The 20,727-nt window shown below is 44.4% G+C and overlaps 1 protein-coding gene across 1 annotated transcript in view; it reads left to right on the top strand.

Annotated features, from left to right (window-relative positions):
• polr3b (polymerase (RNA) III (DNA directed) polypeptide B) overlaps positions 1-20,727 on the top strand; it is a 44,763-nt gene that overhangs the window by 10,820 nt on the left and 13,216 nt on the right. The window contains exons 10-23 of the mRNA XM_039017774.1: positions 8,565-8,687; positions 10,053-10,169; positions 10,760-10,894; positions 12,768-12,929; positions 13,292-13,492; positions 13,873-14,035; positions 14,777-14,930; positions 15,089-15,163; positions 15,355-15,453; positions 15,581-15,708; positions 16,754-16,963; positions 17,232-17,390; positions 17,637-17,754; positions 18,235-18,377. Coding sequence (XP_038873702.1) covers positions 8,565-8,687; positions 10,053-10,169; positions 10,760-10,894; positions 12,768-12,929; positions 13,292-13,492; positions 13,873-14,035; positions 14,777-14,930; positions 15,089-15,163; positions 15,355-15,453; positions 15,581-15,708; positions 16,754-16,963; positions 17,232-17,390; positions 17,637-17,754; positions 18,235-18,377 — 1,987 coding nt within the window. The remainder of the gene's footprint in view (positions 1-8,564; positions 8,688-10,052; positions 10,170-10,759; positions 10,895-12,767; positions 12,930-13,291; positions 13,493-13,872; positions 14,036-14,776; positions 14,931-15,088; positions 15,164-15,354; positions 15,454-15,580; positions 15,709-16,753; positions 16,964-17,231; positions 17,391-17,636; positions 17,755-18,234; positions 18,378-20,727) is intronic.

Genomic DNA, 20,727 nt, shown 5'->3' with positions numbered 1-20,727 from the left:
CAATAGAAGACTGCAGGATCCACTTGTGACATTTTTCCACCTGTATTCAGCATTGTTGCCTTGACTTTGTTGTACCAGTAGAGTGACTCATCTGCCAGTCCATACACACACTTTTTTATTTTCCAGTGTTCCTTCGCTTTTAGCTTCGGTCGGATGTGAATATCCCTTGACAGTTCTGTTCCCTGCAAAAATGCAGATTTGATGTCTATGGAATTAAGTTTCCATTTTTTCCTGGCAGATCACTGACATCAGCAATCTGAGTGACTCAGAGGCGCATGTTGGTGAGTCTTTTGGGAGTTCTTTAGCAGCCAGCTCCTCAAAACCTTTAGCCACTAGACGTGCTTTAGGCACTATTCCAGTTAAGGATTCTTTAAGGGTACACACCCACCTTGTTGAGACGCACTTTTGGCCAATGTCTTTGACTTCCTCAAACACTCCCTTTTTTTTCTCCAATTACTGAGCTCATCTAGCTTAGCTGAGTCAAATGACACGTCCTTTGTTTCAAGTACATCATCATTTTGAATGTCATTCTGTTTTTCTCGATTTTCCATTGGTTCAATTCTGATATTATCTACAAGTGGCAGGTCAGCTGACCCTGTTGTACCAGAAAGTGTAGCTGGTTCAGAGTACTGCAAGTTGTACCAGATCTGGTGTTTTCCTTTGGCTTTTCCTGCTCGTCCAATGGCGGGTGCTGTATGTGGAATACCACTTTCTCTGTCCATGTATTTAACAGTTTGTCCAGTTTTCAGATTGGAACAACCATGTTCTCTTAACACATGTGGGTGTTGAGCGTTCAAATGAGGAAAACATTCAACAGTATCTGTGGCATGGTTGAAGGTCTCTGCTTCATTTCCTGTTTCAGTGTCCATATTGGATGTGACATCTGGTAGGTTTGTGTCTGTTACTGTGTCCTTTTTGTCATTTTCATTAGGAGACTGATTCTCAGCAACAGCCCCTCTATCTTGTTGATCATTTACTTTCCGCAATCTTGAGTGATGCACCCAGACAAAGATGCCTCCGTGTCTCACAAATATCACCACACCATCTTGGCCAATGACTACTCCCGGTCCTTTCCACTCTTGACAGTCAACTCGTTTGTACTACACTCTGTTTCCAGTCTCGTACTTCTCATCGGTGGGTCGAAGCTGTTTCCGCAGAGCCTTGCGAATTCTTTCGGAGCACTCTGCTTCAGTGAATGCTTTTCTCGCTGCATGTAGTGCTGAAAGGTGCTGTCCCACCCATGCACTCACACTGGTCCCTTCTAGTGCTGGTGGCTTGTCAACCAGTACTGAGGGAAGATTAGGGTTCTGCCTGAACACTAATTGATATGGGCTGTAACCATGAACATTGTGCATTGAGTTTTTTGCCATCAAAGCCCAATCTAGGGCTGTGTTCCAGTCACATCCATTGTCTTGCTTCACGTTCAGCATGATCTCTGTGAGTGTTTGATTGTGTCTCTCCAGAAGTCCATTGCTCCATGGACTGTATGCAGCAGTTGTCTTTAGTTCCATGTTGAAGTTCTCTTATTTCATTATTATTGAATTCCCCTCCATTGTCACTGTACAATTTCTGGGGCGGGCCATGCACACATATCCAGGAATGAATGAAGTGCTTGACGATTTCACTGGGTTTCTTTGTATTCACAATGCTTCCAGCACTAAAGCGCGTGAAGTGGTCGATTTATGTGAAGGTACCACACACTTGGTCCTAACTCATGTAGATCTACAGCCACTGTTTCATTGTACTTGGAAGCCAGTGGCAAACCAACAGCTGGTCTGGGCTTAGGTTTGCTGTATTTTTGACATGTCTCACAACTGTTAACTATCTGCTGTAGAATGGAAATACTCATCATTATTCCCTGCACTCCTGAGTAACTTCTGAAGTCTGTCAACTGTAGCATGTCCAAACTGTTTGTGAAGCTTTAACAATACCTTGTGTTTTTCTTTTGTGTTCATGTTCTCTGTGTCAATCTCATTTTTGCATGGACTCTGTGTGATGTCTTTGTCCAAAATGTTTACACAATAGTGGCCTGAGGTAGTAAGTTCAAGAGTCACTGGTTGTTTAAACATCACTGCCTTGTCATTTTTTATGTCTAGTACAGCCCCTGCCTTCTTGAGGGAAGCTTTACTTAATAGTAAGGAGATATCTGTAGGGACCACTTCTGTTTCAGTGTGACACTTAGTCTGACCAATTTTTGCTGGTATCTTAACTCTGGGTAGAATGGACAATTCTCCCATCTCCAAATTTGAAAGCTCTGTTGCGTGGTGTGTCAATCATATTTTGTACTTCCTTCATATTTAGTTCACTGACATGGCTATCAAGCCATTTTTCACCACACACTGTCTGTGTGCATGCAGTATCAATCACAGCAGATCCTAAGGATTCAACTATAAAAATCTCAGTATCAGATTCATTTGAAAACAGTGTAATGTTACACTGCTCTATCTCTGTGTTTACATTTTCTTCTGTTAGTTTAACTTGTTCATTTTTATGAGGACAGACTTTAACCCAATGGTAAGTGCTTTGACAAATAGCACATTTTGATCTCCTTCCATATTTGTGCTGGGAAATGGCACCCTCTTCTGGTTGTCTTGAACGTGACTTGTTGGCGCCTTTTCACTGCTGCTCAGTGTAATATGCTGCGTCACTCACTTGCATTCCATCTGTTATTGGCGCGACAGACTTCTTTTTAGTGCCGACTTCATTGATGCAAAAGTCAGCACAGTACAAGCAGTCAAAGCCAACTGTTTCTCCCTACCATCTAGACAGGCAGTATCTAGCAACTTGAAAGCTAACACTGCATCCGGGAGAACCATGTCGTATTTGCGCATCCTATTGTACCTCTGTTCGAAGTCAATGATGTAGTCAGTCATTGCAACTGAAATATCTCTCGTAACACTGTCAAAGTTTGAATATGCCTCGTAGGCACGGTCTTTCTCTTCTTTAAGAAATACAGAATCCAGTGCTGTGATCAAAGTTCCCATACCTGCATCCTTGTTCAAATCCTCAACGGATATTTCCAGTGCTGTATCTCTCGCTCTTCCCTCGAGCGATAATACCACCGCAAGTGCTTGCTTTTTCGTGTCCAGATTGCAAGTTCATTTTTCCAACTTTCGTACGACCTCTTCTCGTCGAAGAGAGGTGGCACATTGTAGTTATTAACCATCCTCTGCTACCAATGTTAATTCGAAATGACACAACGACAAGGTTCTAGTTTAACAAAGTTTACTATATGAACACACTACAAGGTAGCCATTACACAAGGCCAGGGCCATCCACGAACAGACTCCCTGCGCAGGCGCACTCTTGACTGAGTGATAGCCCCGTAATAACAGAACTATAGGGATACTTAAAACATGAACGTAACTATCTTCAACCACCAACTTACCATCCTGAGACAAGGCCAAGTATAGCCAACAAAGATCTCCGCCACGGCACAACCCAAGTGGGGGCGCCAACCCAGACAAAGATCACGTCAGTAACTCAACCCACTCAAGTGACGCACCCCTCCTAGGGACGGCATGGAAGAGCACCAGTAAGCCAGTGACTCAGCACCTGTAATGGGGATAGAGGCAGAGAATCCCAGTGGAGAGAGGGGAACCGGCCAGGCAGAGACAACAAGGGCGGTTCGTTGCTCCAGAGCCTTTCCGTTCACCTTCACACTCCTGGGCCAGACTACATTCAATCATATGACCCACTGAAGAGATGAGTCTACAGTAAAGACTTAAAGTTAGAGATCGAGTCAGCGTCTCACATGGGTAGGCAGACCATTCCATAAAAATGGAGCTCTATAGGAGAAAGCCCCGCCTCCAGCTGTTTGCTTAGTAATTGTAGGGACAGTTAGGAGGCCTGCGTCTTGTGACCGTAGCGTACGTGTAGGTATGTACGGCAGGACCAAATCGGAAAGATGGGTAGGAGCAAGCCCATGTAATGCTTTGTACGTTAGCAGTAACCTTGAAATCACCCCTTGCCTTAACAGGAAGCCAGTGTAGAGAGGCTAGCACTGGAGTAATATGATCAGATTTTTTGGTTCTAGTCAAGATTCTAGCAGCCATGTTTAGAACTAACTGAAGTTTATTTAGTGCTTTAGCCGGAGAGTAGAGCATTGCAGTAGTCTAACCTAGAAGTGACAAAAGCATGGATTAATTTTTCTGCATCATTTTTGGACAATGTTTCTGATTTTTGCAATGTTACGTAGATGGAAAAAAGCTGTCCTTGAAACAGTCTTGATATGTTCGTCAAAAGAGCGAACAGGGTCCAGAGTAACGCCGAGATCCTTCAGTTTTATTTGAGACGACTTTACAACCATCAAGATTAATTGTCAGATTCAACAGAAGATATCTTTGTTTCTTGGGACCTAGAACAAGCATCTCTGTTTTGTCCAAGTTTAAAAGTAGAACATTTGCAGCCATCCACTTCCTTATGTCTGAAACACAGGCTTCCAGCGAGGGCAATTTTGGGGCTTCACAATGTTTCATCGAAATGTACAGCTGTGTGTCATCCGCATAGCAGTGAAAGTTAACATTATGTTTCCGAATGACATCAACAAGAGGTTAAATATATATATATATACTGAAAACAATAGTGGTCCTAAAACGGAACCTTGAAGAACACTGAAATTTACAGTAATTTGTCAGAGGACAAACCATCCACAGAGACAAACTGATATCTTTCCGACAGATAAGATCTAAACCAGGCCAGAACTTGTCCGTGTAGACCAATTTGGGTTTCCAATCTCTCCAAAAGAATGTGGTGATCGATGGCATCAAAAGCAGCACTAAGGTCTAGGAGCACGAGGACAGATGCAGCGCCTCGGTCTGACGCCATTAAAAGGTCATTTACCACCTTCACAAGTTCAGTCTCAGTGCTATGATGGGGTCTAAAACCAGACTGAAGCGTTTTGTATACATTGTGTGTCTTCAGGAAGGCAGTGAGTTGCCGTGCAACAGCTTTTTTTTTTAAATCAGAGGAATGGGAGATTCGATATAGGCTGATAGTTTTTTTATATTTTCTGGGTCAAGGTTTGGCTTTATTACTGCCACTTTTAGTGAGTTTGGTACACATCCGGGGGATAGAGAGATTTTATTATGGTCAACATAGGAGGGCCAAGCACAGGAAGCAGCTCATTCAGTAGTTTAGTTGGAATAGGGTCCAGTATGCAGCTTGAAGGTTTGGAGGCCATGATTATTTTCATCATTGTGTCGAGGTATAGTACTAAAACACTTGAGTGTCTCCCTTGATCCAAGGTCCTGGCAGAGTTGTGCAGACTCAGGACAACTGAGCTTTGGAGGAATACGCAATATTTAAAGAGTCTGTAATTTGCTTTCTAATGATCATGATCTTTTCCTCAAAGAAGTTCATGAATTTATCGCTGCTGAAGTGAAAGCCATCCTCTCTTGGGGAATGCTGCTTTTTAGTTAGCTTTGCGACAGTATCAAAAATACATTTTGGATTGTTCTTATTTTCCTCAATTAAGTTGGAAAAATAGGATGATCGAGCAGCAGTGAGGGCTCTTCGATACCTCATGATACTGTCTTTCCATGCTATTCAGAAGACTTCCATTTTGGTGTGGCGCCATTTCCGTTCCAATTTTCTGGAAGCTTGCTTCAGAACTCGGGTATTTTCTGTATACTAGGGAGCTAGTTTCTTATGACAAATGTTTTTGGTTTTTAGGGGTGCGACTGCATCTAGGGTATTGCGCAAGGTTAAATTGAGTTCCTTGAAGCTCAACCTGCTCCACTACAGCCCCCTCGATGAGAATGGGGGCATGCTCGCTAGGTCCTCCTTTTCTTGTACTCCACAATCATCTCCTTTTGTCTTGATCGCGTTGAGGGAGAGGTTGTTGTCCTTGCACCACACGGTCAGGTCTCTGACCTCCCTATAGGCTGTCTCATTGTTGTCTGTTATCAGGCCTACCACTGTTGCCATCAGCAAACTTAATGATGGTGTTTGAGTCGTGCCTGTCCGTGCAGTCATGAATGAACAGGGAGTACGGGAGGGGACTGAGCACACACACCTGAGGGGCTCCCGTCTTGAGGATCAGCGTGGCGGATGTCTTGTTACCTACCCATACCACCTGGGGGCGGCCTGTCAGGAAGTCCAGGATCCAGTTGCAGAGGGAGGTGTTTAGTCCCAGGGTCCTTAGCTTATTGATCAGCTTTGAGGGCACTATGGTGTTGAATGCTGAGCTGTAGTCAATGAATTGCGTTCTGACATAGGTGTTCCTTTTGTCCAGGTGGGAAAGGGCAGTGTGGAGTGCAATAGAGATTGCATCAGATCTGTTGGTGCAGTATACACATTGGAGTGGGTCTAGGGTTTCTGGGATAATGGTGTTGATGTGAGTCTTTCAAAGCATTTCATGGCTACAGATGTGAGTGCTACGGGTCAGTAGTCATTTAGGCAGGTTACCTTATTGTTCTTGGGCACAGGGCCTATGGTGGTCTGCTTGAAACCAGTTGGTATTACAGACTCCGACAGGGAGAGGTTGAAAATGTCGGTGAAGACACTTGCCAGTTGGTCAGCGCATGCTCGGTGTACATGTGGTCTGTAATAGTTTGCAAGCCCTGCCACATCAGACGAGCTTCGGTGCCGGTGTAGTATGATTCGATCTTATTCCTGTATTGACGATTTGCCTGTTTGATGGTTCGTTGGGCATATCCGAATTTCTTATCAGCTTCCGGGTTAGAGTCCCGCTCCTTGAAAGAGGCAGCTCTACCCTTTTAGCTCAGTGCGAATATTGCCTGTAATCCATGGCTTCTGGTTGGGGTATGTACGTACAGTCACTGTGGGGACTGTATGTACATTTCAGTCTTACAGATGTGGACATATGTCACTCAATAAGGTCCATATCCGTGACTCAGATTAAAATGTCTCAAGTAACCTGTTGGCAGCAGTGTCATCAATGATTTTCCCCTTGGACAGCCCTCTCCAAACAACATGTCCAATGTGGCAGTGTAGCATTTTGAGTTTGTCTTTTCACCAGTGTGGCGTGTTGGCCTTGCTGGTTTGTTTCTCCTGCCCTCATGCATCCTGCCCTCATGCATAATTACCATGACACCTAGCAAAATCTGAAAAGCGGTTCCTTCATTTATTCCATAGGATATTTTTTAGATTCACTTAAAATAAGGTCTGTGTTTCGTGTAGGCTTACATCACCGTGCCAATTTTATAACTGTGTAGATATCCATAGGACAAGGTAACTCTGATCAATATTGGCTAAATATAAGCGAAGATAATTTTTTTGTAGAGTGGATTTATGAAAATATGTTGACAAACGTTACCTTATCCTAGTGAGATTTACACGGGTATCAAAAGTCGAGGCGGTTTAAGCCTGCACGAAACACAGACCTTATTTGAAGTAGATCAAGACATTCTCTATTGAAGACATGAACTGTAAAATAATGAAGGAACCCCTTTCAAGTTCAGCCGCAAGTTATTACAGGAATTATAACGCGTCGACTATTTCTCTCTAAACCATATACCTTTGACTAATCAGGAAACTATCACCTCGAAAATAAAACGTTTATTCCGTTCCGTATTTTATCTAACGGGTGGCATCCATGAGTCTAAATATTCCTGTTACATTGCACAACCTTCAATGTTATGCCATAATTACGAAAAATTCTGGCAAATTAGTTCGCAAAGAGCCAGGCGGCCCAAACTGTTGCATATACCCTGACTCTGCGTGCAATGAACGCAAGAGAAATGACACAATTTCACCTGGTTAATATTGCCTGCTAACCTGGATTTCTTTTAGCTAAATATGCAGGTTTAAAAATATATACTTGTGTATTGATTTTAAGAAAGGCATTGATGTTTATGGTTAAGTACACATTGGAGCAATGACAATCATTGGTTGATTGTTTTTTTTATAAGATAAGTTTAATGCTAGCTAGCAATTTACCTTAGCTTACTACATTCGCAGCACAGGCAGGCTCCTCGTGGAGTGCAATGTAATCAGTGTTAGAGTATTGGACTAGTTAACTGTAAGGTTGCAAGATTGGATCCCCCGAGCTGACAAGGTAAAAAATCTGTCGTTCTGCCTCGTTCCTAGCCCGTCATTGACAATAAGAATGTGTTCTTAACTGACTTGCCTAGTTAAATAAAGGTGTTTTAAAAAATAAAAATAAAAAAACAGCAAATCGGCGCCCAAAAATACCCATTTCCGATTGTTATGAAAACTTAATATCGGGGCCGATTTCATTTTTTTTATCGGTCGACCTCTAGTCTGTACTTCTCCCTTTATCTCCTCCATCTTCCAGCCACTCCTCTTTTCTTCTCCCATCCTCTTTGTCAAATCCTTTATACCTCTTTCTCTTCCATTTCATCATTCTTTCACTTGTACCTCTCCACCATATGCCCTCCTTCAAATTCCCCTACTCCTCCATACTTCCCTGATACCTCTGTCATCCACCTCAATCATTGCCCTTAAACTTCCACCACCTCCTCTATTCTGCCCTCATACCTTCCCTCCATCCCTTCCCTCCCACATGTCATCTCCTTTATATCAAACCCTCTAATATAATGTCCTCCTGTAGCTCAACCCCCTCTATCCTCCTCACACAGGCTATGGGTGTGGAGAGTGACCAGGAGATAGTGCAGATGATTGGGACAGAGGAGCACGTCATGGCTAACTTCTCCCCCAGCCTGGAAGAGTGCCAGAAAGCCCAGATCTTCACTGAGATACAGGTACATGATTCCCTCTCTCTGCCTTCTCTGCAACCTGCTGCGGTATGGTGAACCTATGTCAGAGGTTTCTGAATCACACTGGCCTGGGAGGTACAGGTGATACATGTAGCTTAAGTTGTTAGCATGTTGTGATGCTCAACGCAACAAAACTGTTTTTCAAGTTACTTTAAGATGATTTTGGAATTAATTACATGTATAGCATTGTTATTTGGGGTACATTGACAAAGTTGGTGACAGTGGTTAGGTAAATAAACCGAAAGCATGGATTGTAGTGTCTCCTTTGTCCTGTTCTTTCAAAGCAAGGAAAAGTAATTTTGTGATTTGAGTGAACTATCTCTGACAACCAGTGAATGCATGGCTTTACTAGGCCCTTTTCCCCTGACCATTTGACCTGATTATATCCACTTATATTGTCTGAGGAGTAGGACTTGACTGTTTCAAATACCTGGATTTTAACAGCTCTCAATATAATGTATTCTTATGAGGAGATGTCTTGAGTTTGGGACACGGCCTTTGTAATGCCTAGCAATTAAAGAATATTCCGCCTCAAGTCATTACTTAATAGGCCAACATGTGCTCTTTGACATATGTTGTTGAATGCAGTGGACCAATTTGTCTGAAAATAAGAACCTTGTCTAGCAGGAGGAACCAGCAATGTATTGATGAGGGCCATATTAGCATCCTAGCAATGGCCGTTGGACTAGATTTGAATGCATGTTTTTCATGCCTGTTCAGTGTTATTATACCTCTGATGCGCAATATGTCAAGCTAAGCCTCAGTAGACCTATAAAATAGATATTAGTCCAGGGGTGGGCAAACCTGTTGGCTCCAGAGTCACATTGAAACTTTGAAATTCAACAGAGCCATGCAGAATTTACCCGTGTTTTTACACATTAACATAAACTGTGATTCTGTTCTGAGTGACTGCCTTTGCCGTTATGGTAGCATAATACACAGGTCAGGATGGCATGCCTCTTCACTGTTGTCCTCAGTAGCCAATAGTTATAGCCTGCAGGGTGGGTGGTCTGGAGGATGCGCTCAGTCTCACTGACCTCTGACCTTCTCTCTAGAGCATGACACAGAAGATTACTGACACAGGTGTGATAGTTGTGTGGGGGCATAAGGGCTGACTCATATCTGATTGTGGCTTTTTGTGATTCACTTGACCCGCTACAACTCTGATCCCTCAGTGTTCATTTGGGTCCTTTTCTTCTCGACACAATGAACGTGCATGTCACACATTTTCATCACTTTAGAATTACGTCTCCAGTTCTTTTTAAGTTTGTCTCTTTGATCTGAGATATTGTATTTTTATTAATGGTGTGCAGTTAAAATGTTGTTTTCTCATCCCTCTGTGTTCCCTAGGCTCTGAAATACATTGGGAATAAGGTGCGGAGACAGCGCATGTGGGGAGGGCCCAAGAAGACCAAGATGGAGGAGGCCAGAGAGCTGTTGGCTTCCCTCATCCTCACTCATGTACCTGTAAGTGCTGTCAGATTGACCACACCAAAAATACGCTTTATACACACCTCTCTGGCCCGGGATTTACTATGGAACAATCAGTAGTATCAGGTGTTGATAGGGTTAAAGCACTGTGCTCACCATACCATAAGATGATTTAGTTTTGTCACCTGTACCCTTATCTATTCTTTATTAATATGGCTATGAGTGGACACATTTGTAAGGTACACACTTGTGTTAACATGATTCAGTGACTTTACTACCAGGGTTGGGGTCAATTCAGGAACTAAACTAAAGTTCAAATTCCAATTTTCCTCAATTCTCTGAGAAGAAACTACAATTTCAGTTTACTCCCTGAATTGACATAACAGGGTTTGAGTCAATCCCATTTCTTTCTATTCTGTTAAGTTCATGTTTTAAGTATCCCTATATTTCTGTTATTACGGGGCTTTCACTCAGTCAAGAGTGCGCATGCGCAGGAAGTCTTGTGGTTGTTGGACCTAGCCTGGAGTGTAATGGCTACCTTGTAGTGTGTTCATATAGTAGAGTAAACTTTGTTAAACTGGAACCTTGTCGTTGTGTCATTTCGAGTTAACATATTCCACCTCCAGGTGAAGGAGTTCAACTTCCGGGCCAAGTGTATCTACCTCGCGGTGATGGTGCGCAGGGTGATCCTAGCCCAAGGAGAGAACAAGGTGGACGACAGAGACTACTATGGCAACAAGCGCCTGGAGTTGGCTGGACAGGTGAATGAATACGTCTCGGTCTTCTGTCTCCTCTACTGTAGCTCCATCTGAAGCACCAGTGTCTGTTCGTCTCTATCCTAATATAACCTCTGTCCTCCTGACCCCTTACGCTACATTGAATGTCCCATGGAATAATCAAATGTACGCTAAATAGAACTCCTGTGACCCTCTGTGTTTTTAGTTTACACCCTCCGTTAGTGGACTCCAGCACATTGTCTGTGCGAATGTGACTTACTCTATCACATCGGGAGGCGCAGAGTTACCTGAGTACATTTGCCTGTGCAGACTTCCTTTACCACATTTGCCTGCACAGCCTTCCTCCAGCACAGTGGCCTACAGTATGCAGCTCCACAGTAAGCAGAGCTTTCTCTGGGTCTGTCTACACAGTAGGACTCCCTCACGCTGCTCTGTAATTAAATGAAAGATGAGTTGCAGCATTTATTACTAATGGATTAAAGGGTAGGTTGTGTGACTGTACAGGTGAGCCTCTTTTGCAGCAGCGTGAGCCTCTTTTGCGTACGATGATGCTAGTTTCTTTGTATAGAACTATGCACCTTAGACGTAGTTTTACATACAAACGTTGTCTCCGAACTCAATCAAATAGCCTTCCTGTCACTGATAGAAAGTTTTTATTTGCTATGTTTTACAATTATCAAGTTCCATTCGTAGCCTGATTTTCAGATGTGTCCATGTAAACAGGATTATTAGGGAATTCTTTCTTCTTGCCAAACTATTATATTAATCTGAGTATTCACAATAATCATATTATTGTGTGCATGTAACCGTACTGTGTCCAGAGTCTCTTCATCCCACAGAGGTTTTAATCCTTTCTTCCTCCCCAGTCTAAACAATTCTCTATATGCAGTGCTTCATACTTCTCTGAGAACTGATCCCAGGCCTGTGCTAATCGATACGGTCTCTACACCAGTCTCCCCGTGCCCTGATCTTTCACCTGTCTGTCACCCCTCTATTAATTCCCACTTTGTTGTTGCCTGTTTTGTTTTCATCCTCATCCCTCCCCGCCTCGCTCTGTATTCCCGCCTCGGCTAGTGTTGTCAGGGGGGAGAGTTACGCAGCAGCAGCACCAAAATCCCAGGGCCGGGGAAGCGGAGGCATTTTCCCGAGCTTTGACAAAGGAATGGCCGCCTTGACTGGAGCGATTGAGCTAATCCTACAGGCCCCGGCTCTGATAATGTAATTACGGCTGTCTTAAGGCCTTTAATTTCCCCCCACCCGACCTTCTCTGATTGAGGAGGGGGGCGCAGGGCCTCCTTTCAATAGAGGGCTTAAGTACTCACAACGCCCAGCAATCTCTCGTCTCTCCAATTATGATTCCCTGACATTCAGCTAATTGGCCTGGCTGTGTGACGGAAGCTTTTTTTCTTTATTATACATTTTGCCAGGACTGCTTGTTTGTTTTGATTTATGCAAATTTGTTGGGGGTTGAGAGATAGAGAGGTGCCCCACTAAAGGCCTTACTAAGGAGAGGAGAGAGACCTGGGAGAGAGGCCAGGTCAGGCTTATCTCAGGGTTGGCACACCTGGTTATTAAATCTGTCTCCCAGGACATGGTCATTGTCTCTGAGCTGATAGCGGAGAGGAACAGAACAGCTGTGAGCAGAAGCCAGGAGAACAGAGGGTTTACCTTGCCTGTGTCTCCAGGGGATACGACTAGCTCTCTGAGTATTGTTATTTCACGTCTAGTTAGTTGCATCAGAGACTCGATGTTTCCACTGTGTCAGTTTTGCCTTTTAGATCACAGTGACTTTTATGGACAGGGAGGACCTGATCTTAGATCAGCACTCCTACTCTGAGACACTTAATACGTATGGTTCTGACTGTACTACTGACACTCTCTCGCCCCACCTGGCTAGTTGCTGTCTCTGCTGTTTGAGGATCTCTTTAAGAAGTTCAACTCTGAGCTGAAAAAGATCTCAGACCAGATCATCCCCAAGCAGCGGGCGGCACAGTTTGACATTGTCAAACACATGCGCCAGGACCAGATCACCAACGGCATGGTCAACGCCATCTCCACCGTGAGTGCTGCTCTCCGCCCCATTTCAAGCTCTGGTCCCTTATGCCAGACAGTGCAAAGTTATCCATACGGATTGACGTAGGTCAAAAGGGAATTCTAGGTTGTCAGGTTTTTTTGCATCCAATTTTGAATGTAATGTTTCTGTACCTTACACAAGTGTGAGGTTGGTCTTTTCTTTCATTTTTGTAAATATCATGAAGATATTGTGTCAAAGCTGATGCCACAGTGAATTGCAGTTAGAGCAATCAATCAATATAAAGTGTTTATTTTTAAAGCCTTTTTAACATCAGCAGTGTTGTCACACATGCTAAATATGTTTATGGATCCAAGCAGTTGACCTGTCTCTCTCTCTGTGCCCCCCAGGGGAACTGGTCCCTGAAGAGGTTTAAGATGGACCGTCAGGGTGTGACCCAGGTGCTGTCCCGTCTCTCCTTCATCTCTGCTCTGGGCATGATGACCAGGATCTCCTCCCAGTTTGAGAAGACCAGGAAGGTCAGCGGACCCCGCTCCCTGCAGCCCTCCCAGTGGGGCATGCTGTGCCCCTCCGACACCCCTGAGGGAGAGGTGAGTCAGAGATACACGGACAGACAGTCACACACGTACACATTGGCAAACATACACACACAAGCAAGCACACACACCATGGCCTGCATAAACTCCATACACACACACACACACCATGGCCTGCATAAACTCCATACACACACACACACCATGGCCTGCATAAACTCCATACACACACACACACCATGGCCTGCATAAACATCATACACACACTATCATGCAAACACTCCTACTGTGTAAAAACTAACATGTCTGAAATTTGAACTGCAGCTCACAAGGTGCTGTGGACAACCCTAACCCTAATGCCAGTTTTAACCCAGTTCTAGGTGGTGTTGCCTTGGCCTGTGTATAACAGCTTCTGACCAGTTGTTGTGTCCTAGGCCTGTGGTCTGGTGAAGAACCTGGCTCTGATGACCCACATCACCACAGACATGGAGGACGGCCCCATCGTCAAGTTGGCCTTCAACCTGGGAGTGGAGGATGTCAACCTGCTGTGTGGAGAGGAGCTCTCCTACCCAAGTGTCTTCCTGGTCTTCCTCAATGGTGACTGCACACACACAGTTGCGCATACACACCAGACATCCAGAGGCATACACTTGTTACACATAACCAGCAGTAGGCTCTCAAGCCAGGATGGTTGTTGCTGTTGACTTTTCCCTTGTTTGATTACTTAAATCTCAACCCTTCCTCTGCTTTTCAATACAATGCCTCAAACATGAAGGGAAAGAACATGGAACGTCCAGTTTCCAGAATGCATATGTTGTGTGTTTTGATGATAAGCTATTCAGTTAGTGCTACTAGTGCACCATGAGAAAGACTGGACTGGTTCCTTTAATTAGTCTCTGTTTTTCTAGCCAATGATAACTGTCAAATTATGTTTACTGACTAACCAGGCTTTATTAATTAGTAACAGCAGGTGTCAAAGCACCACAGAGCACTCGCAAACCCTTCCACACTGTGGCTCCTCTGTTTCTTCAAGTTTCATATTCTGCCCAGATCCCCTGCTGGAGTCTGTGGCCCTGCACACATCGGATTTATTCAGTGGCTAGCTCCAAGTCCTGGATTATGCATTATTTCTGTGTGTGGGTGTGTTCATCTGTAGTCCAGGGGGGACTGCAGAGGCAAATGTGCCAGCTGATTTAAATCTGACACATTTAGAGAAATGTTGATCATTGCATTGTCCCTGTCAAATAACCCCTAACAAAGTCAAGTCCGTAAGTATTTAGTGTAAGGAGCTCTGTGCCTCAAAGTCGGTCTCTCTGGGTGTGTCCATCCTGTTCACAGGTAACATCCTGGGGGTGATCCGGGACCACCAAAGGCTGGTGTACACCTTCAGACTGATGCGACGGGCCGGATTCATCAACGAGTTTGTTTCCATCTCCACCAACCTTACCGACCGCTGTGTCTACGTCTCCTCAGACGGAGGACGCCTCTGCAGGTAGGGGCACCAGGAGGACATGACACCCCACCACTGTCTGTGCATGGAGCAGAGTTATAACACAGCCTGGGTTCAGCACCAAAACGGTTTCAAAACATTTTTGAAGGTTTATAATTGAGTTTAACTCATTTTTAAACTGATGTTCTTGCTCCTGCCAGACCGTATATCATTGTGAAGAAAGGACAGCCGATGGTTAAGAACAAACACATCGAGGAGTTGACCCAGGGATACAGGTGGGCTACGTTTTATCTCATACAGCTAACGTTATTCAATACAAAGAAACTAGCATCTGCCACCAATGAATTTAACTTGTATATGATTGGATTTTAAGCTCAGCCAAGTGTACTTGTTTACATTAGTGGTGGACGTTGTGGGCTTTTTGAAATGCTTGTGTTGATGATCTTTCTGTTTTTGTTGCTGTCAGAACCTTTGAAGATTTCCTCCATGAGAGCCTGGTGGAGTACCTGGACGTGAACGAGGAGAATGACTGTCAGATCGCCCTCTATGAGCACATGATTAATAAGTAACTTCTGGCCATGGCTCTACTGTCTGACACGTTAGGCCCCTCTGGTCTAGTTTTCATATGTACTCAATATAGTCTCTGCCGCTGGATGTAATTCTCAGTCCCAATGCTCTTGTTTTGTACGTAGGGACACTACACACTTGGAGATTGAGCCCTTCACACTACTAGGGGTCTGTGCTGGCCTGATCCCCTACCCCCATCACAATCAGTCCCCCAGGAACACATACCAGTGTGCTATGGGCAAGCAGGCCATGGGTGAGACACTTCTCCAGTTCTACAGACTCTCTGGTTCCTCTGCTTCGGTCTGTAGAGGGTGGCTGTTTTTAAGCTGCACCTTTGATCAGGCATCAGGACTCCTCAAACATCCTCCACGGGAGCAGTGTGTACCGATGTGAACACATTTCTTGTCAGAATGCATTTTGTGTGTCTGATGGAGTGTTTTTTTTATTTTTTATTTTTTTACATCTGCACATGGACATCCAAACATGAGGTGCCTGCGTAGGCCCTCCTTTGTGTCCTGTGTGTGCACGGAGGCCTTTCCCTGCTAGTCACCCAGTGTCATTAGCAATTCATTGTGTCTGCTGTTAAGTGTGCTCAGGGGGTCAGTGTGTACAGCTGTGAGGGAGAGACCACAGAGGAGCCCAGGAACTCCCTGAACCAAAACTTCTCCAAATGACTCCACTATCATTCACACGAGCCCAGTCACCCCCATCCCCCTCCCTCCATTCACCCCCTCCTTCTCCCTCCCCATCTTAACACAAAAACACTGTGACTAGGACTATATTTGGCCTAATATCCTCTGCTGTGTCTGTTTTTGTGTGGCCAGGCCTATACATGTGCAAATATGTGTGTGTGACCAGGGGCCTATTATCACAGGGCTCTGTTGCCTAATTGTGAAGTAATAGCATCTGACAAATGTCAAGGCTTCCAGGGAGGCCAGCCATTATTCCATGGCCTGCCCAGCTCCTCTCCACTGTGTTTGTACCCGGGAGCTGGCCCTGGCTCAACCCCGGCCTCTGGAGAAGCAGGATTAAAAACCACTCGTCCACTTTTAGGATACTCTCTGATGTGATACACTATTTGGCTAAGTCACACAAGCAATGGAATAAATCTGGGATTTAAATATGTTTCCTTAAATTGAAAATTAGTAATTACTTTTGTTTTTTCTTTGCTCTTAAGATGCACTGAATGAGTTTTGAATGATTTTTCTCAGACAATCGAGTAATCAAATATTTTACCTTTTGGGGGGGGGGGGGGAGAAAATCCATTGTAATTTTATTTCCATGGTTTCTCCTGTCAGGTACGATTGGCTACAACCAGAGGAACCGTATAGACACTCTGATGTACCTGCTGGGCTACCCTCAGAAGCCCATGGTCAAGACTAGGACCATAGAGCTGATAGACTTTGAGAAGCTGCCTGCGGGCCAGAACGCCACAGTGGCTGTGATGAGCTACAGCGGCTACGACATAGAGGACGCTCTGATCCTCAACAAGGCCTCTCTAGACAGAGGTGAGTTACTGATCTATGTCTATAGGCTAAGAAGGAAAATTTGAGAAACTAGCAATGTAATTTAAACACTTTACATTGTATTGGGAGTACAAGTGTCACTAACTTCTTGGCTGCTGCCCTCCTGGCTGCTGCCCTTTTCTGAACATAGTCATTGATGGAGTTTAGATGTAGTCTTCTTGTTACTGTACTGAAATACAAAAAGTTCTGGTATAAGTAATTATTTGCGATACTGAACTCGGTCCCTCATCTTCCATTTATTCTGCCTCAGGATTTGGAAGATGCCTGGTCTACAAGAACGCCAAGTGCACGTTGAGGCGCTACACCAATCAGACCTTTGACAAGGTGATGGGTCCCATGCTGGACGCGGCCACACGCAAGCCTATCTGGAGGCACAGTATCCTGGATGCTGACGGCATCTGCTGCCCTGGTGAGTAGCACCCTTCAGCAGGACTCCTGGAGAAGGACCCAACCGGCTCTGTTACTCTAGAATCTCACTGTCACCCATTTTATTATTACAACTATTTGGTTACGTCCTTTTCTCCACATGGAAACGTGTTGAAGGATGTATGTGTTTTATGTATAAAGTAACATAAAACATTTGATGTCTTTGATTTGATATTCATGCATACAGAATTAGTAAATATGGTATTCATCAATATTGTGTGTCTCCCAGGTGAGAAGGTGGAGAATAAGCAGGTGCTGGTGAACAAGTCCATGCCCACTGTCACCCAGACACCACTGGAGGGCAGTGCCCAGCCAGGACAGCCCCAGTACAGAGATGTGCCCGTCAGGTGGGTGTGCCTTCTCCCCTCATCACTCATACACCCCTGCTTTCCCACCCCACACCACTCAGAGTAACAATACCCCAAACTCCCTGAACTATTAATATAATGTTTGTTCCTCATCTACCTAGGGCTATGACTATACCGCTATCACAATATTTTTTTACCATGGCAAACATTTTAACATGAAGCAGACTTCACTCTTTGGGCCTGTTTAAAAAAAAAAAAAAAAATGCTGTTTCCAACATTTTAGGGCTGTCTTCTTAAAGAAGTTAAATCTCCTTAATGTTTTTGTTTCCTTAGCACGATACTAATGAGTATCCTGATACTGGTTTTGTCCCGGCCCTACTACCATCTCTTCTGACCGTTGAGCAAAATACTTAGTTTCCCCCATATGACGGTGAACAACCCAGTCCTTTCAGGTCCGCTCTTCACGTATTCAGCCTTGTCAGATCAGGTCAGCTGTTGCCTTTGTTCTCTTGTCTACAGTTACAAGGGCTCCACAGACTCCTACATCGAGAAGGTGATGATCTCCTCCAATGCAGACGATGCTTTCCTCATCAAGATCCTGCTGAGACAGACCAGGAGACCAGAGATAGGAGACAAGTTCAGCAGTCGGCACGGACAGAAAGGTACAACTGACCCTATCTTATCTGCCCTCAGGGCAATTTACATGTTAGTCATTTAGCAGACGCTCTTATCCAGAGCCACTTAGTTGGTACATTCATCTTAAGGTTGCTAGGTGGGACAAGCCATATTCATATAGTACTCATGGGGGGGGGGTGGGGGTGGTGTCAAGGCCTGAGACATCTGCATGAACTCTGACACTAGAGGGCATACATATTACACATTGTTTACAAACTGAAATGGGACATTCCTTTGCAACAATCTGTGTGTGTGCGTGCACGTGTGTTGAGCCAGCCCCCCCCCCCCTTCTCATCTTTTAGAGGGGTTCTTCTTTTCAATTAATTGGCTCTTTGTTCTACGCCAGACTATGCAAATGTATTACACCCTAGCAGTACACTGCTTCTCCTGAGAACTGTTTACAACCACCGTTGTTTTGCTGCTGCACCTCCCTCTAGATGAGGCCTGTATGATGCTTTAATCAGAAAGCCAACTGGTGCCGTGCATAATTTACTCACTTCGTTTAAGGGATCGCTGCTGGGGCAGACCGGTCACTATAGTCCCGTGACTATGTCCACTGTCTCTTACAGGAGGAGTGAAGGGTCTCCAAGGGGTTAGGCCTAGCAGGAGAGGTGCAATGCTAGATTTGGGGAAAGGATGGAGTGAAGAAATGGTAGTTTTAGGTAACATTGTACTGTGGCAGTGGTGGAATGTTTTGGGTTGTTTGGTGTTACTGCACTGAAGAGTTATTTGGGGCTGAAGAGATGTTTTTGCAGCCATCCTCAGGAAGGTTATGTTCTGGCTGACTACTGTTGGGATGGAATTAGCTTTGTAGGGGTAAAATGTCTCAAACTAGTAATTTACATGGGCCAGCCCCCTAGATATGTTTGCCAATGAGCTTCAGCCTCTTACCATTTGAGTGACAGCTAGCAAGATGCACACACAGCAGAGTGAGGGAGAGCACAGTGACGTGGTGCATATACAGTTGAAGTTGGAAGTTTACATACACTTAGGTTGGAGTCATTAACTCGTTTTTCAACCACTCCTCAAATTTTTTGTTAACTAACTATAGTTTTGGCAAGTCGGTTAGAACATCTACTTTGTGCATGACGCAAGTAATTTTTCCAACAATTGTTTACAGACAGATTTATTTCACTTATAGTTCACTGTATCACAATTACAGTGGGTCAGAAGTTTACATACACTAAGTTGACTGTGCCTTTAAACAGCTTGGAAAATTCCAGAAAATGTCATGGCTTTAGAAGCTTCTGATAGGCTTATTGACATCATTTGAGTCAATTGGAGGTGTACCTGTGGATGTATGTCAATGCCTACCTTCAAACTCAATGCCTCTGCTTGACATCATTAAAAATTCTAAAGAAATCAGCCAAAAAATTGTAGACCTCCAAATCAGGTTCATCCTTGGTAGCAATTGCCAGATGCCTGAAGGTAACATGTTCATCTGTACAAACATTAGTACGCAAGTATAAACACCATGGGACCACACAGCCATAATTCCACTCAGGAAGGAGACTCATTGTTTCCTAGAGATTAATGTACTTTGGTGCGAAAAGTGCAAATCAATCCCAGAACAACAGCGAAGGACCTTCGGAAGATGCTGGAGGAAACGGGTACAAAAGTATCTGTATCCACAGTAAAACGAGTCCTATATCGACAACCTGAAAGGCCGCTCAGCAAGCAAGAAGCCACTGCTCCAAAACCGCCATTAAAAAAAGACAGACTACAGTTTGCAACTGCACATGCGGACAAAGATCATACTTTTTGGAGAAATGTCCTCTGGTCTGTTGAAACAAAAATAGAAATGTTTGGCCATAATGACCGTCTTTATGTTTGGAGGAAAAAGTGGGAGGCTTGCAAGCCGAAGAACACCATCCCAACCATGAAGCACGGGGGTGACAGCATCATGTTGTGGGGGTGCTTTTCTGCAGGAGGGACTGGTGCACTTCACAAAATAGATGGCATCATGAGGAAGGGAAATTGTGGATATATTGAAGCAACTTCTCAAGACATCAGTCAGGAAGTTAAAGCTTGGTTGCAAATGGGTCTTCCAAATGGACAATGACCCCAAGCATACTTCCAAAGCCGTGGCAAAATGGCTTAAGGACAACAAAGTCAAGGTATTGGAGTGTCCATCACAAAGCCCTGACCTCAATACCATAGAAAATTTGTGGACAAGAACTGAAAAAGCGTGTGTGAGCAAGGAGCCTAAAAACCTGACTCAGTTACACCAGCTTTGTCAGGAGGAATGGGCCAAAATTCACCCAACTTATTGTGGGAAGCTTGTGGAAGGCTACCCGATACGTTTGACCCAAGTGAAACAATTTAAAGGCAATGCAA

This window comes from Salvelinus namaycush, chromosome 21, assembly GCF_016432855.1.
Source record: "Salvelinus namaycush isolate Seneca chromosome 21, SaNama_1.0, whole genome shotgun sequence".
In the NCBI taxonomy this organism is placed as follows: Eukaryota; Metazoa; Chordata; class Actinopteri; order Salmoniformes; family Salmonidae; genus Salvelinus; species Salvelinus namaycush.
The sequence above is the reverse complement of the archived record's forward strand: the minus strand, read 5'-3'. Positions and strand labels throughout refer to the sequence as shown.